At 42.3% G+C, this 17,451-nt stretch overlaps 1 protein-coding gene across 9 annotated transcripts in view; it reads left to right on the forward strand.

Moving 5' to 3' along the window:
* Nucleotides 1-17,451, forward strand: part of ARHGAP24 (Rho GTPase activating protein 24) — a 184,907-nt gene that overhangs the window by 145,416 nt on the left and 22,040 nt on the right. For 8 of the 9 annotated variants that reach the window (XM_032109587.1, XM_032109588.1, XM_032109586.1 and 5 more), the window contains one exon: nucleotides 9,062-9,184. In XM_032109587.1, the coding sequence (XP_031965478.1) occupies nucleotides 9,062-9,184 (123 nt within the window). Of the gene's footprint in view, nucleotides 1-9,061; nucleotides 9,185-12,198; nucleotides 13,393-17,451 lie in introns of those variants that run through there. The other variant, XM_032109590.1, reaches the window with a different exon arrangement.

Consider the following 17,451-nt stretch of genomic DNA (forward strand, 5'->3'; position numbering starts at 1 on the left):
TAGGGAGGAGACCATCAGTTCCTGATGGAGAAGGGAAACTGCTTTTCTTGGAAGCTGTTGGAAAGACACTGTCTTTTCTGTCTGTTTACAGAATAATCGTCTGTAAAATTAGAAGGCATACAATGTTTCCTGTGTTGGGGGCAGATCACTTTACTTGTGATCTCTACTTGCCCTAGGCCACTGTATGAGACAGAATTTTAAAGACTGTCTCAAGTTATGGCTTAGCCACAGCTCACTGTCCTGGGATACTTAATGGTTACCTCCTGATGAAAGTTATTTTTGGCGGCCTCTCTGAAGAAATAACACATGAATTTAGCTGTTTTGTACTGAGTTACTTCCCCACCTTGTGTTGTGTACACAAGAGCATGTTTAGACTGATAAAAGAGCATCTCGATTTTTATCTGCTGAAGGCTCAGGACATTCCATATTCATGAGGAACAGAGGACTTAATGACTGGATGCTGAGACCTGGAGAGCTTAATGAGTAGATGCTGAGAGCTGAAGTGAGCATGTGCTTTGAATGTTGTTCTTGTTAGTCTCTGAGGACAACCTTGCTCTGGCATCCTGGCATGCTGGCTTTGCAGCCTGAAGTTCACATGCCAGTATATATATAGGTAAGTCCTGCCAGTCCCTGGGTGAACTTACACTTGAGGACTTCCATTCAGGTATTGATCCATCCTTCCTTAAAATCATCAGAAGTTTTAATTTCCTGCTAGATCAAATGCCATACAAATATGTGCTGTGGACCTGACCTTTCAGAAAAATCCATTTCAGGTTGAGTGTTTGCACTTCAGTGCAATTCATGATGAGAGGCTGAAGAGCAAAGAAAGAATTTAGTAGCACAGGGCAGTCTTTTCTCCAGCAGCAATACCTCCAGGATCTCGTTTTTTCCCAAAACAAAGTCCTCTCAGTCAAATTCTTTCAAAGCATCTTTCTACGTGTTTGACTATGACTACACCACCAAATGCATGTGGCTTTTCCCCCTCTCTCCTTAGAAGCAGAGATGAATATATGTTTGCAGAGACTTCCTCTAAGATCAGCATGGAGATCAGCCAAATTTCCAATAACACGATGGTTATTTTGGTGTCCAGCTGGAGATACTTCAAAGAAGGTCCTTATTCTCAAATGACAGTAATTTATCTTCAAGATGTGTCATGTAGGGCAGAGAATATAAGTTGCTGTAATTATTTGAATTTATGCTTTTCTCTTAGTTTAAATTAGTTACAGCAGGTAACAGTGAAGTCGTCCACAAATTCTTGCACTACCACTAATGTTTGACAATACGTGACCCTCAAACTCCTCCCTTCACAGGTCATTGAAAAACTCATGTTCTTCTTTCTCTGCTGTTTATTCTAGGAGGTCCCAAACAAGTTCTGCTATCTTGGTTGCTTGTTCTAGCTGACGGGGAACCAAGCTATTCAGAAAGCAAATCTCTCTTGTCTCTGTCCCCAGGAAACAAGCACTGACAATTTGATATCTTTGGTGTGTACAAGTTTTAACTACAAAAGCCACAGTAGGTTTTTAATAGTTTATGGTATTAGGCAAAACTCTGCTTTATTTTTACTTTCTTTAACTCAAATTTCAGAGGAAATTTCATTATGGTTGAAGTTTTGGAAATAGAGCACTGTAACAGCACTTTACATTTATATAGACAAGTGTGGCATGCAATGTTTTTTTCCTCCAACTAAATCAATATTTTATATGTCTCAAGTCCTAGTAGCAGTGAAGGATATAGAGGAGTAGATTTCTTACGGCCAGTCTCTGGGCTTTTATTTATTTATACTTTTCCCATCTTTCTATCAAAAAAGAAAAAAAAAAAGCCCACATGAAATTCTGTTGCAAGAGGCAATGTGTGTGTAGGGGCTGGTAAAGTGTAGAGCTGTGAGGGGGTCCACACAGCTTGATGGACTTCTATTAAAACCTGTGAACAGAATGTTCTGAGTGGTGTGCCCTGAGCAAGAAGAGAGAGATGAGATTTTTTTCAAGTGAGAATGGCACTGGGAAAGGGCAAGACACAAAAGTGAACTGTGCTGGCACCAATATCTTAGTCACAGGGAAGGGTAGGACAAATAGACTCTATAAAAGAGGTACCACTTGGGATCTGTGGCTGAGGATGAGGTGGAGAACCTTAAAATCTGTTTGAAGCATAGCAGAAGTTAGAACTAGGAATAAAGGAAGGGCAGCAAAACTAGGGGGGAAGAATGAGACATACCTGAAAAGATTAAAGTGCTCTGAAAAAATCAGAGCTCTTACATTGGGCGAGGGATAATTTGAATTCACATCTCTTTTCCTCATTAATGATCTCTTTCTCACGCAATTATAACTGCTGATGAGCAAGCATCACAGTTCTTTGCTCAGGTATTTAAGCAATAATTACAGCTATGCAATACACAAAATGCTTAAATATGGCACTGCTTTTATGCTTTTATTGTGCAAAACACTAAACTTACTCTTACAGACTGATGGTGCCATGGCTGTAACCCTGCAGCACAGGAGAGACCTACCTGTACAGAGTGTTCATTGTGTTACACATGAGGAATCCATTTCCTGAGCCTGATTTCAGGTATCCAACAGCAGCTGGTTCTGTGCTTCATGAAAACAGCTTATTCTGTTGAAAAAGCCCTGCTGTCTTCCAGGCATTCTGCAAGTGGGGAAATTGTGCTAGAGCACAATGCCCACCAGGGAATGTACTTGTGTTAGCAATCTTTTGCCATTTAGCACTTAAATTAGGCTGCAGCTTTTAAGTTGAAAAGCTAATATGCCCCCTTCAAAAAAATATAGCCATAGTTTAGAAAACTGCTGTTGCAGATTATTAATGCAAAAGACTGGCTGGATATGAGCAAAAGAAAATAATATTTGTACTGAAGTATTGAAAAAGCGGTATCTTCATTACTCTCTTGTTCACAGTTACTTGATTCTCTTTCTAGGAAAACGTGTTAGTTCTTTGTGAAGAGAGAAATTAAATAGTGCACCTGATGTGGTTTGGTAGTAAAAAATGGTGATTTTGATAGCTCTGTGTTTCAAAGCTGAGATTTCGCAGGGGTGGTGGCATCAGTTAGTTAAAGCCCATAGGTGATACAAGTGTTCGCTAGCCACATCTTTGTCCTTTAGATGACTAAGCAACCTTGAGCCAAACAAGAACAGCAGATACAACAGGACAGTCCTGGGAAATTGTAACTGGAGTTGTAGTTTGTATATCCCCCTCAACCCAATCTATTACCTTTCATCAAGGCTTTAGAGGTGATGCAAGTGTGTAGTATCTTCTGATGGCGTGAGTTTTTGAATGATCATTAAGAACTTGGTTATCCAGACTACTTTCTTTTTTGTAGTAAAGAGGGCAGTGATTTGAAGTTAGGCTCTGTATTCCTTTCTTCATTCTCAGATGACCTAAGAGAAGGCTGTAAATTCTTGGCCAAGTTTTACACAGTCTGGAAGAACAGGACCAATTACCAGGCATGTGCAGAATAAAGAAGCTTTTAAGAATTATAAAAGAACAAACAAAAACACAGAAAAAAAAAAACCCCAAACACAGAACAAGTTTCAAGTAGCTTTGACTCTTTTCGATCTTCAAATCAGTCATGTGAGGTGCAGCAGTTGCTCAGCCTTCAACACAGATCGTCCCTTGCCATGAAAAAAAGTTCTCAATTAATGCTGGACCAATAAGACATGAAAATCTTATTAAAATACAATTGCATTCTGAAGCTTAGCTCCTTCATTTGGCTTTGCTCAGCCTGTGCTCCGACCAAACTTTTTGCAGTTAGGTTTCTCCACTGTCCCAGCTGGAATGAACGTAAAACATTTTAGTGTTTAAACTCATCTACCAGTTTGATGGCAGTTTGCAGGATAAATTGTCCCACGTCAGCTCAATGCAGGAACCATGATCTTCCAGACACCCATCCGTGATTTTTGTCAGACTCAAGGTGCACAGGGCTCATGAACAGAAGCAGTGGCCAACAGAAGAGTTCTTACATTTCATTAAAGTTGGGCATGATGATAAATTTAACAGTTATGATAGAGTTTCTGGTCTCATTTGAGGATAGATGGATCCCACAGTTTCCAGTGTTGGTATATGGAAGACAGACATGTGGATTTGAACTGTAGCTTGTCAGTGTGTCAAGTCAGCCCTGTGTTTTAAAGCAGCAGTGGTTAATACTGTTTTACTATCAAGGTTGGGTAATCGTAATTTCTGTTTTGTTCTTAAACAAGAAGTTTCATTGGGAAAAAAAGAAGAAGAATAAGGTTGTTCGTCTTGTTCTCTGATACTCTGTTATCCTTCACAACTTGCAGAGATGATTTCTGCTTTGGATTAAAATGTCTGAACACAAATGCTTTAAAATGAAAGCTGACGAAGGAAATCCAGGTGGGTTTTCCTACAGACATAGATTAAATATGTCAATTAGTGTGCAGTTCATTTGCAGCAAAGAGGAAAATTTGAGAATGCAAAGTGTAGTGGGAGAGCCATGAATTTTATCGTCATTAGTGGTGTTTTGCTTGTGAAGAAATACTAACTGGAGTCCTGATCAGGAATGGTAAGTTACACAGTTTTATCATGCACCTGAACAAAGACGAGCGTGCTGTGAGGTGATGAGTAGCCAGGAGTTTCTGTCTGAATACCAAACGGAGGTGCATTTACTGTATTCATCTGAAACATCAGAAGGCTAAAATTTTACTATTTAGCATTTTCCTGAGGAAACAAATATAAAGCATCCAAGCAGGAGGATGTTTCTAAGGAAAACCCAGTGGGTTCTGTTGTAAGGCCAGTCTGCCTTTCCTATTCTTTCAGTTCCCAAGCTGAGAGTAAGGGTTTCAGAAACTGTAGCTAAGAGAAATGCACAAGGGAGTAGGAAACTGTTTCACTTTGAAATTGGTCCCCTTTTTTTGGTTTTTTGGGTGGTTTTTTTTGGTTGTTTTTTTTTGTTTGTTTGTTTGTTTGTTTTGTTTAGAATATGAATGTTCGTGTGAGGTTGGCCATGACATTTTCAGCTCAGAAAAATCGGATTAATCCTAGTTTTTTGATGTTCCTCCTGGGAGAAAATTCTCTCTTAAACAGTTGGTATGAATTTAATCCTTTCGCATTCCATTCTCAAGAATGCTGGAACCACTGTTCACAAGAAATCCAAGATGCTTTTAAAAGGACAAAGGCAATTCTTTGTGTGGAGTTCAGCCTGGGTACATCCAGGTAAGGGAAGGGTGTTGGCTTAGACAGGAAGAGTCTACAAAGTAGTAAGAACTGAGGACTGAATGCCAGGCCGTCTGTGCCTTCTCCTTTAAACGATGGCTGATAAGAAGCTGCAGAGCTGTTGAGCCTGGTACTTCAGGAAACAATCCCCACTTAAAATGCAGTCCCGTTTTGGTGCTTCTGCAAGTGTGAGCTGTGGTGCTGCATCACCAGTGCGGCCTGGTCCCTCCCTTTTTCCCTGCGGAGCGGATCCCTGCAGGAACTGGCCTCTCTGTACTTTAATCATAGTTTTGGATTTTTTTTTTTTTTTTTTTTTTTTTTTTTTTTTTTTTTTTCTGGATGCTGGCAAGAGTTCTTAAAATCCCTCACTGGTACTGGGGACACCAGCAGCATCAGCCTCTGGGTCATGAGCCCCTGAGCAGGCAGGATGGAGCACTGGGCACCTGTATGGGTGTTACAGATCAATTCCTTCAGTAAATAAGAGTTCATTTCTGCTGCTGCCAAGAAAATAAAGCAGATTAGGGTCCGGTTAGGGCTACAGGAGTAACATTATGTGGTGGTACATTGTAGTTCTGAGCCTCCAAACAGTGTAGATCCAATTACTTTTGGTGGTTTCCAGAGGCTGGAATATACATCAGTTGTGCAAACAGCAGCTTTCATCTCAGACATGCCAGAGTCAGCTTCTTTGGTCAGGTAGACTGGGTTCTGCTCCTTCCTGCTCCTGTGACACCTGCAAAGTAACGAAGGGAAAAAGACAGGGAAAAAAGGGGAGTTCATATTCCAGCCCCCTGGAGTTGGCTGTTCACAACCAGGCCGCATCACGCAGGCTTGGGCATTTCTTGGACTGCAAGTGCAGGCACGGAAATTTGGGAAGGCATAATCTGAAGCTATAAAACAAGAGTGGTAAAATAGATTATGGTTTGCACATGGGAAAGAGTATGGATTCACATCTGCAACGTGACCTCATGCTGAGCACCATTTTCAAGTTGATGTTCTTAGTGCTGGCACACGTGGTATGAATAGATGTGTGATATTTGGAGATTGTGATCTGCTCATGCTTCATTGTAATCATAACAAAAGTATTAAAAGGAAAAAAGAGTGGAAGTGGATATTCTAAACAATGTCTTTCACAAGTGTCTTGTAGACCTACTGAAGATTCAGAAATGTCCTTCTAATTCTATTTTTGTTTTCCTGGTATTTCGTATCTGAGACGACGTCTTTCCCAAGTTATGGTCATTTCTTCTTGTCTCATCTTACTAATTTTGTGTTTAAAATATAGGCTTGCTAAAAATTAATATTTGCAGTAAAACACCAATCCAAGTGCTATTGTGTCCCAGAAGAATCTTTTAATGAGGCTTTAGTTAATGAATAATATCTACATTTACACACAAGTAGGAGAACCCTGCAAGATCCCTGCAATGTTGTGTTGTGAAAGAAAGGGATTTGAATTAGAAAGTAGATCCAGAACTGCTGTAAAATGATGAAACTCCTTCTGTTAGGAAAGCTTCACTTTCTCATAACAAGGTAATGTAACCAAACATTATGCTTTCCTTCTCTGCAAAATCAGGCTGATTGTGTATTGGCTCACTGGGTGTTTACCTGAGCTGAAGTACTGCTCTGGAATTCACACTATAAATAAACTAGCTAGATTTGTGGGATTAATCCAGTCTATCTGGAGAACACCCTCTGATTTGTCATAACATGGTAACTCAGTAAATACTGCATAATCTGCTAAGCAAATATTACATAATCTGTTGAATTTAAATATGCAGGCTATTAAAAGAATATGGATCAATCTGGCAGCACCTAGGAGGAGGACCATCACGTGTCATCTTTTTTGTTGTCTCTTTAGTGAAAAAATCACGTCACCACTTTTTTTATTGCTGGATCTGATATGTATTATGTTTATGCATGTTTTTTGGGTTTTCTTGTGTGGCACCTTGCAGGATCCTAGTCCACTGAAATGAAAAGGAGATACAGTGCAATATGATTAGATAATTTTTTTCAGGTTTATTAAGCCACAGGACTCAACTGTGGTGCATTATTTTTCTCTATACTGTATTTATTACTTTTATATTTGATAGCTATGAAAATATATTAAGGTTTTATGCTTCTCTCCTTATTTTTTGGTCTTTTCAGGGGGAGAACTCTAAATGATGTGTAAAATAGGCCTGTTTAAGTAAACCGAAGATGGTATCTTGTCTCCTTTTTGTCCTTGAATGAGAGATCTGTCCTTGTTCTGGTTAAAATGGCTATGTAAATGGTAAAAATGGGGAGCAAATTTCCAGGGCCTGACTGTGTGTTTTCTGTGGGGCAGGGTTGATGTGGAGTGCTATGGTTTGGGATGCTGATGCTTCCCTGTTCCCATATCTTTATTCTCCATGGTAAAAAGGATGGAACATAGCATAGACGTAAGACCGATGCTTTGTACTGATCTCGGGCTAGTCACTGACAAGGTTTAAAAAAAAAAAGAAAAGGCAGTTTACTTAATCTTTGTATTTGTCTAGTATTGATGCTTAAAATAGGTTCATCCTTACTATATCTTAGGAAGAAAAAAAAGACCAAAAAAAAAAGTGTTCTTTAGACTTTCAGACCGTCGTATAGTCTAAAATGTATCGTAGTTCAGGTTGTTGCATTACTTCTTTCAATGCCTTTTTGGGGAACACAGGGTGTATGAATGGCTGTGTTTTGACTGTAGAAAACCAGAGTCTCTAAGTGCAAATTTAAGTTTTGAGTAATGGTGCAAACCTTAAGTTTTCAGTAGAATCTGCCAGTGTCTGGCTTTTGCATTCACCAAGTCCCCTTTATAGTTGTGCGTCCTAGTTCTGTAAAGTGTGGTCTACAGGAGTAGATTAATTCAGAATACTTGTGCCAGGATTTTATAGCCCCTAAGAAATTTCTCTTTAAAAACCTGTTTGTTTCAATGCCCAGCACTAAGCATGGCTCTCTTCCAGGAGCAGTATTCCTGCTGTAATGAACAGAGATATTTACTTTAGATATGACTAGGATAAAAAATGGGAATGTAAGAAGCTGGAAAGATGTGAATACAGGACTGACAGGATTTCTAGGTGCATTGCATTTGTGCATGAAGTACTTGTGCCTGCCCTTGGCTCAGTGAAAGGGCTTCAAAATGCCACTCTTTTTCTGGAAAGGTTTGGCATTCTGCAGTGCTGGAAAGGTGGTTTGAATCTCCCACATGCCCTTGCACTAACATGGTACCTTTTAGAGTGGAAGTGAAACAGTACTAAACGTCTGGAAACCTGGAGCTGTGGCAAGCCAAGTTCTGGTTTTGACCTCATTAGTGTGGGCCCGTCCTTCAAAGAAAGGATAAAAAGGCAGTGTGTTCCCTTTTAATCTAATCCTCACCAGACCCATCGAAGGCAGTGGGTTGTACGGTGTTGTCTGCCTTCTCCTCAGAGAGTCCCAGCAACACTTGGGTGTATCAAGTGTTGTGTGGCACAGTGTGTTCCTGAAAATAAGAATGGAGTCATCGCCACTTGTTCAAAGCACCCTTATCTGTCTCTGCATTTATTCTCTCCATTGTGGTACAGTAACTGCTGCAAAATTTCCAGTGTGTGTATCAAGTTACAGCTTGGTGCAGGCCCCTGTGGTTCTTGGAACAGCATGGCGCTGTTTTTGTTTACTGATGACATTTATCCTCTCATTTCCTTTTGGAAGCATGACAGCTTCTCACTGTCTCATGAGGAATGTACTTACAGGACCTTCTTTTCAAGCCATGTCTGACAGCAAGTGCTGCACTGCACAAGTATCCATGTCTGCTTGCTATGGAGCCACTGCTGGTGCTTCCAGCAGTCAGACTGGCAGGAGCTTGGCTGGGCATGGAAGCAAAAGGGTTTCTAAGTGCAATTATCTTGTCTTGCAGGAGGAGACCGGGAGCGGATGACAGCTAATCATGAGACCTACCTTCTCATGGCGAGCACGCAGAATGACATGGAGGATTGGGTGAAATCCATCCGCAGGGTTATATGGGCACCATTTGGAGGAGGTGAGTCACTGAGGGAACATGCAGTGCTCACAGATACACAAAGACTCATAGGGGTTCTTCTCTTATCTCTCAGTCACAGCCAGAGTTTTGAGGAGAATGGTCTGGATCTTTCCAGAAAAGTGGAGTAAACATGTTCCCATGCAGAGGGCTCATTTAAAAGACTGAACTGTCTGGAACCACTTCCCTTGATGAGGGTAACATGTGATAGTGTGAGGGGAAGTTTTCACAGAAGATTGGTCTTGTATGAAATCAGCTTTCCAGCAGGGAGAGGCAAGGTAATTCCTTTGGTCACCAGCTGAAAAACCATCCATGATGTTTTTTAAATGCCTGTTCAAAAAGCTGTCAGCAATTCTCCTGCCAGTGACAGCTAAGACCAGTAATAGTATTATATAAAGCTGTGCCTCAGAATATTAGCACTAACAGTGTGGGAATTTGATTGGCATCTCAGTAGTACTGGACCAAAATTTATTGTTGGGAGTCTTAGTTATCTTTTTAAAAATCTCTCTTATGGTGAATGGGCTGCAAATTATTATAAGTTTCATCATTACTATTCTGGTGATAATGTCTCTGTTATAATACGAGTATGATTGATACATTTGCACAAAATGGCTGTATGTTAATCAGTCTGTTCCTTCGAGCTCTCAAATCCCGAAGTCTGAGGACAGAAGTATTTTCCTACGGTGGAAGACCACCTATATTGCAACAAATGATGGTCTTTTCTGCAGGTTGCTGGAAAAAAGTCAGGAGGGCAGGATTGTCTGTGCTGTTTCACGACCAAGAAGTGCAGTTATCACTGAAAAGTGTGATTGCTGACTTCAGATTTCTTTCTCTTAATTGCTGGGTAGACCACAGGAGGGAGGAGGGAGAGACTCATGGAAGTTTTCTTTAAAACTTTTCTTCTAAGCCACCCATCTCCCTTTGTGCTTTATTCAGGTCGCACTGTGTTTAGGAGAGGACTTTGGCGTCACTGGTGGGCTGCACTGAGGGATTTGGTCAGCTAGGGCCTGCCTGACATCTCTGAAACATGACTGCCTTCTCCTTGGCTTCTCCTGGGGAAATGTGCCTTTAAAAGATGGTGCAAAGCAGTCATCTCACTAGAATCTGGCTCTTTATGTTAAATAAGATTGTTCAGTCCTGAATCTGGGAATGTAGGTATTAGAATGCTTAAAAAAACCACCAAAACCCATACCAAAAATCCCCAAAACTCACAAAGTAAAAGATCTGTCTTAAAAGGCATGAACTGCTACAGGTATATGGAGTTGGTTTGGGAAAGGGAAGGTACAAGGAGCAGTCTTCTGTAATCAGGCTAGGTAAGAAACCTGGGTTTTTATGTAGCACAAAGATTACCCCTCTCCAGCTTTCTCTTTGCAAAGCAGGCCTCATGTTGAGCTCCTCAGCGTTCTCCTACTCCAGTCCAGGAGCAGCATAACCTGCTGTGGCAGTGATAAAGTTGGAGGCTTAGGAGAAGTGGATTTTTCAAAGAGTATCTTTGTGAATTTTTGCACTTGGCTTCCTGCACCACAGTATCTTTCTGTGGCAGATAATAAGGAAAGGCAGCCTTGCTGTTCTCCTGCAAGTGGAGGTGTCTCTACATGTTGCAGGCGGGGAGCTGTGATTAGGTGAAACTAAATTCTAGCCCAAGTCCATGAACAGGGCTACAAATAGAAACCAAATCTCTCAAGTCCTGACCCTGTGCTTTCTTCACCAGCTCCTCATTTGCTTTTATAGGGCAAGAGCTATTTCTGATTTGCAGCTGGGAATCCTTCCAGCCACCAAGAAAATTCTCAGGACACCATCATCGTTGTAGGAATGTTTAATGGCAGTTACTGAGGGAAGCACCTCGCTGAGGATTTTTCTTGCTGATTTGCATAAAACTAGAGGGGTGCAATCCTTGCATTACCTTTTCAATTCATTTGTAGTTGAAACACTTTGAAGTATGTTCTTGTTTTTCTTTTTGGGTTTCTTGAGCAAGTGTACTGATTCAGGGTTGTTTGTAATGGGAAGCAAAGAGTTAAATCCCTGGAGACTGCAAAAATAGATGGAACATAATTTAGGGTGTAGTGTTCGTGGAGAAGGTTTGACTGTGATAACAAGGCAAAGGCAGTATCATGGGATGTGTCACCATTAAGAACGGAGTTTCCAACATGTCCCCCATTTTATTAACTACTTGATAGTCAGAGCTATCTTAACAATTTTAAATAAATCCTGTTAACTGTTTTGTAATTATGAATGTCCAGACACACTGGTATTTTTATTATTCTTTGGTACGTGGATGTTGCTACAGCTGCTGCAACAGTCTGACCCTTCTTAAGACAGGCATTTCTGGCTTAAGATGTCTTAAGAGCCTGCCTTTATGAGCTGTAGCTGCTGAAGTTAAAAATGGGTTTATATATCATAATAGCTGTAAAAAAGATACAGGAAAGTTGCAATCACATGATGATGACTAGCCAGTAACAAGTAATTACTTGCAGCACAAAATTGTTTCAGACAGCTAATTAATCAAAACGCTAGTTTTATATCAGCTTCCTAAATTTCAGTACTTAATGGTAAACCACAATAGCCTGGTATCACACAACTCAAGTGCCACTTTGTGTAACATGTGAATTTTCTGGTTCTTCTAAGCATTGTAAGTAAGCTCTGTGTGTGTGTGCAGCGGATGTGTACAAGCGTTGGTGAGCCAGTAATATTTAAAGTTTGTCTGGCAGTGGGAGAGGACTCCTGGTACCAGAGTGAGGAGCTCTGTAAATTATTAACCTTATCATTAAATTGTTATTTGTTAACCTGTGCTAGAAGGAGAAGCTGGGAGGGGGGCAGGTGGGAATCTGCTAAGCTCATCAGAAACAGGTTGTTTTTTGCACCAGAGGAATAAGGTGACTGTGGAAAAAAAAATCTGAAAGGGAAAAGAAATGTAAATGAGGCAGGGCATGTAATGCCTGTTTGCACATGAAATTCCCTTCCTGATTAGATTAAAAAGGCAATTTTTTACAGAGCCTGCAACTAAGGGGAGAGGGAGGAGGCGAGAAGAAGGAGCATGTGCATTTTAGCAGGGGTAGCAGTGTAAGGTCTGGCACCTCCTGCAGGAGCCAGGCACAGCCTGCTCGCTTTCCCAGCCACCGCACATGACAGGCGCCTGAAGTCAACTCAAAGTCACCCGAGGAGACACAAACCTGCGCTGCGGCTGCTGCGCCGCGTCCTCCCGCACCTGCTGCACGCAGGCAGGGAGCAGCACAGCCCCGCTGCCAGCAGCACAGCCCCGCTGCCAGCAGCACAGCCCCCCTGCCAGCCCCGCCGCGGGGCCGGTGGCGAGCGAGCCGCCAGAGCATCCCCCGCTGCAGGCACGGATTCCTCAGCAGCTCCCGGGATCCTGGCAGCAAGGATGCGCTGCTGCCGCATCTGACGCGCCTCTCCCGGGAGAGCTCCTGGTAGTTGGAAGGCAATAAAACAAGCGAGAAGCCCATGAGAGCGTCACACGAGGAGCTGGCTGTGTAAAAGGAGTTTTGAGAGAAATCTGGTATGGACAAAGAGCCTTTCAGGCGAAGGGACTGTTATTTTTGCTTCTCGGTTGCAGAAATAAAGGGTGCCAGCGAGGAGTGTTTTATCCTGGAGGATTCTTCTGTGGCCTTTTTGGTATTGTTCTTCTCTTTCCCCTTGCACACCACACAGTGCTGAGCTTTTGCTGTGGAATTAGAGTCTCTGCCACTCAGCCTCCTGTTCCAGCTGGGAGGAAGAGGTCTTTCTCCCCCTCCATCTGTGCAGGCACTTCTGTTTGAATGGAAGATACATCTTTTTGCTGAAACTCTTTTGTTGTGACATTGCATAATAGGCAGTTGTCTCACCGCAGGAAATAAAAGAAACGAAAGGAAATAGATGGAAGAATATTGTTCCCCAAAGCAGAACTGAAGCAGGGAAGAGACCATCAGAATCATTTCAAGCCCTACCCAAGATCTAGAAGACCACAAATCTCCTAGCTCCAGAGGAAAAAACACTACTATAAAAACTCCTCAGCAGTCAGTAACGATGAGCAATTGTGGTGTTTCGTCTGGATGCTGCTGGTAAAGGAGAGCTTTGGAGGGACGTGGAGGCTCTGGCCTGTATGATGCCTGAAGACAGAAATGCTGGAGTCCGCAGCCCAGGTGCCTTAGCAGCAGCGCCCTTCATTCCTAAAACTACTTACAGGAGAATTAAGCGGTGTTTTAGTTTCCGCAAAGGTAGGTCTGTTCTGTCGCTGTGTTCTGCTTTGCTGGTGAAGCCATGGCTTCTGAGAAGTCGAGGGGGCTCTGTGTGCAGGGGCAGATGAGAGCACCGAAACAAAAGGCATTAAACAATGCAGATGCCAACATTCCACGAATGATTTATTTACTCCTTTGTTCATTTGTTTGTAGCTGGCCAGCAGCTACTGTCTCCTCTACATAATAGCCCATGAATGCAGGAATGAGGTGGAATGAGACAAGATTATTGCAGTGCCTCTGAGCAGAATTGAGTGAGAACAGTGAGGGAATCAGACCTGTGATGCTCTGAGTTCCCTGTTAGGCAGAACATCAGGAAAAAGAGTTTATATTTGCATTTTGTCTGTGTGGGAGGAGGGAGGGAGGGAGGGAGAAGAGAGGGAGCAAAGCAAGGTGATAAATGTTCATCTGTGCAGAAGCTGGAGTCCTTGGCTTCAGAGGTTTCTGATGGATTTGAAGTGTAGCTCTACAATGCACTGTCCTGGTGCAAGTGCTGCATTGCCACTTCATCATACTGCCCTGCAGCCTGCATTTGCCTTTTCACCTGCTGCATAGAGAGGTTTATAGCCAGTTGTGTTCTGCATTGCACATACTCCTGTTGAAGCAGCGCATGGCAGTACTCGGGGAAAGAGGGCAAAGAGGAGGCTGAATGTCATAGTATGGCAGCTGAAAGCACTGGAAGGGAAGCACATGTCTGAGACAGGAGATACAACAAGTGATGCTAAGGTGCTATGGCACCTGGGATGGGTGGGGAGAAGCTGTTTCCATGACAAGGACAAAAACTTTGTGTGGGGGAAGAAGAGGATATTAGTGCTGTTTTAAAAACTCTGCTGGACTGAGAAATCCAGGTGAAAGGGCTAAATTGCCTTGTTTTTTCTGAAGCGTGAGAAATTATTTTACACAGGGCTTAAACAAATTCTATCACCTTCTTCTCCTGCTCCTTCCTCAGCTCTTCCTCTGTGCTGCCATTTGCCCTTTTGCCAGACCACGCAGCTCTTTGCTCCCAAGCCTCAGCAGTGATGTAGTGACATCATTGCTTTCGAGGGTTGGTGAGCAGGCAGTCAGGGGCGATGTCTTGGAACGAAGGATCACAGCCAGTGAGGGGCTCACTGCAGAACTACTGCAGAGATCAGCTATCACCTGCAGCTGAGAGAGAGCACTGGGAGCTGTTTGCCCCCTGTACCCCCCTCCCCAAGGCCCTTGGTTGCTGGAGTTCAGTCCTGCTGGAGGCTGGCCAGGAGGATGTGCATGTGTATTGCATTTCAACGTGTCAGTGTGAATTAGAGCTGCCTGTGCCCCATTTATACCCTTAACTATTTGAGAAATGTTTGGAAGTTGAATAAAGGATTAACTGATAATTTTGCTGACAGCTGCCTTTGTGCCTGGGTACAGCCTTAGCTGCTCCAAGAAGAGCTTCAGCTGTTGATTCTTCCCCCATATGTCCGATACAGAAACTCTCCGTGTCTAAAACTCCCAAGTGAAGCAGCAGCGCTTGGGGCAGAGGACAGAGTGATGGAGGTGTTGCTGCTAATTTGCTTTCCTCTATGCAAAATTCATTTCAGTTGCTTTCTTATATACATTTTCTGTCAAGGCCCCTAGATCAGAGCTGCAGAATGCTGGAGCATATATTTTAACTAGGTCCATGTCCCACTGAAGTCAGGGGAAAGATGAACATTAACTGGACTCAGTCAAGCCTTTGCTATGGTTGCACTGGCACATTAGGCTAACTACACTTGTCTTGTTAATTGGTTTACTGAATGATTATTACAACTTCATTTGCAGATTGTATACCTAACTATAAAGAAAGGCAAAACTAGCCTTCTGCAAACCTAATCCATACTTGCATAAAGCAGATCTGTTAGTTCTAAGCTGTGCAACATGATGCAAAAAATAAAATTAGCAGTGAAAACCGTCGGCTAGTCATGGGAAGAAGTACAAGAGAATGATGACATCATCTTCACCATTGATACCAGGTATAGAACCCTTCCTGGAAATTCAGGTCAAAGTTTTATTGTGATTGGCACCAAAAAATTAGATGCCAGGCTTGTTTGGGGGTCATGTCATGGGAGAAGTCAGTGCTCAGAGGGCAGAATCTGAGCAGAGACAGAGCCAATCGTCTTTAAACTCCAGCTTGGAGAAGATCCTCTCTGTTTAAGTACCACCACAGGAACCTCCATAGAGACCATGCAGGGGCAGTGGAGAAAACAGCATCTGAGGGAGGCATGCATGTGAGAACATTAAATAATGCAGTGAATTTGGGTGGGCAGAGTTGTGGAGAAGGAGGTGGCATTGGCTGTGACCAGAGAAGTGTAGTGCAGGCTGTGATGTGATCAACTGTGACAAGTTCCTGGTGATGTTTTCAAAATTCCCTTCTTTCCTTTCCTGTATCTAGTTGTGCTCTTATTTCAGGGTTGTTTTTCCTAAGCAGGTTATTTGGGTGTGCAAATGTTCAAAACTCCAGGGTGGGAGTTTATCTTGCCTTCTCTACTGCCAGCATGACACTAACTGTGGGGTTGGGAGAAGGCTTGAAGAGAAGAAAATTATTCAGGCAGGAACAAAATTCTGTTACCACTGGTTTTGGTGGGGTTTTTCCTCTCCTATACATCACAAAATTCTGTAGAGAAAATATTCCCTGTCTTTGATCCACTCAAAATAGCACTTACTGCTGGGGAACATCTGAGCAGAAAGCTGATGGGAAATAATAATTAAAAACTCCATATTAGGTGTTATGTGGCCATGCCAGCCACTTCTTTGTGTTATTCCAGGACCTTTGTTCCCAGCCCTGCTGTTGAAAGTCATTCATCTGATGTGTTACTTTCTGTCAGTGAATTACTGATGAAGAATTGAGAGCTGTTTAAAATTCACATCCAGATTCTAAGCTGAGATCAGTTCCTTTGACCTTAACTGACCCTTTCTGATCAGTAGAGCCCATGAAACCAGAACTTGTTTTGGAAGCACCAGGATGCTTTGCTGCACGTTAGAAGAACACATGTACGGGTGTGGGCCGTCTATGAGAACATCAGCCCTCAGTGTTTTTTGCTGTCTGAAACCTCCTGGCTCACTGAGTGTGTGTGCTGTGGTAGATTTAGAGTGGCAGGTGGGCTTTTTTGAGATACTGCTTATTTCAAGCCATTCCTTATGGAGCAAGGTGGCAGAATGGCCGCACAGATTTTTCTCCTTTTTTCCTCCTGAATCAGAAGTCCGTACACTTTAGATGTGACTCCTGCCTGTGTTTAGTTAGCTGTGGAAATCATTGCCTAATAGCATTCTTAAATTTTAAAGCCATCCTCTTAACTGTGAGTATGTATTATAAAAAATAATCACAGTGCTTCCACAACTCTTGAGAAGACATATGCAGAACTTGCATATAGCACTGTAGTGTTTTTCAAAAGGTTTCTGGGTATCTGTTGAGCATGGAAATACAGTTTCTCAAAGTGTTTACAAAACTTCTGCCACGGGAATGTTCTAGTTAATGAATAACTGCTCAGCATGCCCTTTACTAGCATGTGATTTTCCTCTTTGATGTTATGCGTGATCTTGGCTTAATTGGATATAGCTTTACAGACCTCCAAGAGCTCTCTGAAAAAGCAGTTCTGCTGATTAAATCTAATGACTGGTCAGAACTGGATCCTGTAAATTTCCCTGCCTTCCACCAGCTGTGGGGAAGCCAAGCCAATGCAATTCTGAATATCGTGGTTTCTTGTTGATTTATTTGTTTCTCCTCTGGCACCCTATCCTAAGGATAAACCAAACCACAGGTCAGCGCTTGTGTGTCTGTGCGTTTCTGGATTTTGGAGACACTGAGATGTAGGAGGAGCCACTTGAATTTGGATTACAACATGAGTTATGAGGGCTCTCTTTTATTTCCTTCTCCAGCAGAGATGTTCTTGTTTAGTTACTCTAGTGGAAATTTACTTAAGAAACAGCATTTGAGATTTTTTCCGTGATTTTCATTGTGTTCTAGTCTCCGTAACTTGGACTGTATTTTTCTTTCTTTTTTGTAAAGGAGATGCAAGTAGTTACCAATTATAGCTGATAGTG

Source organism: Corvus moneduloides, chromosome 5 (assembly GCF_009650955.1).
Source record: "Corvus moneduloides isolate bCorMon1 chromosome 5, bCorMon1.pri, whole genome shotgun sequence".
NCBI lineage: Eukaryota > Metazoa > Chordata > Aves > Passeriformes > Corvidae > Corvus > Corvus moneduloides.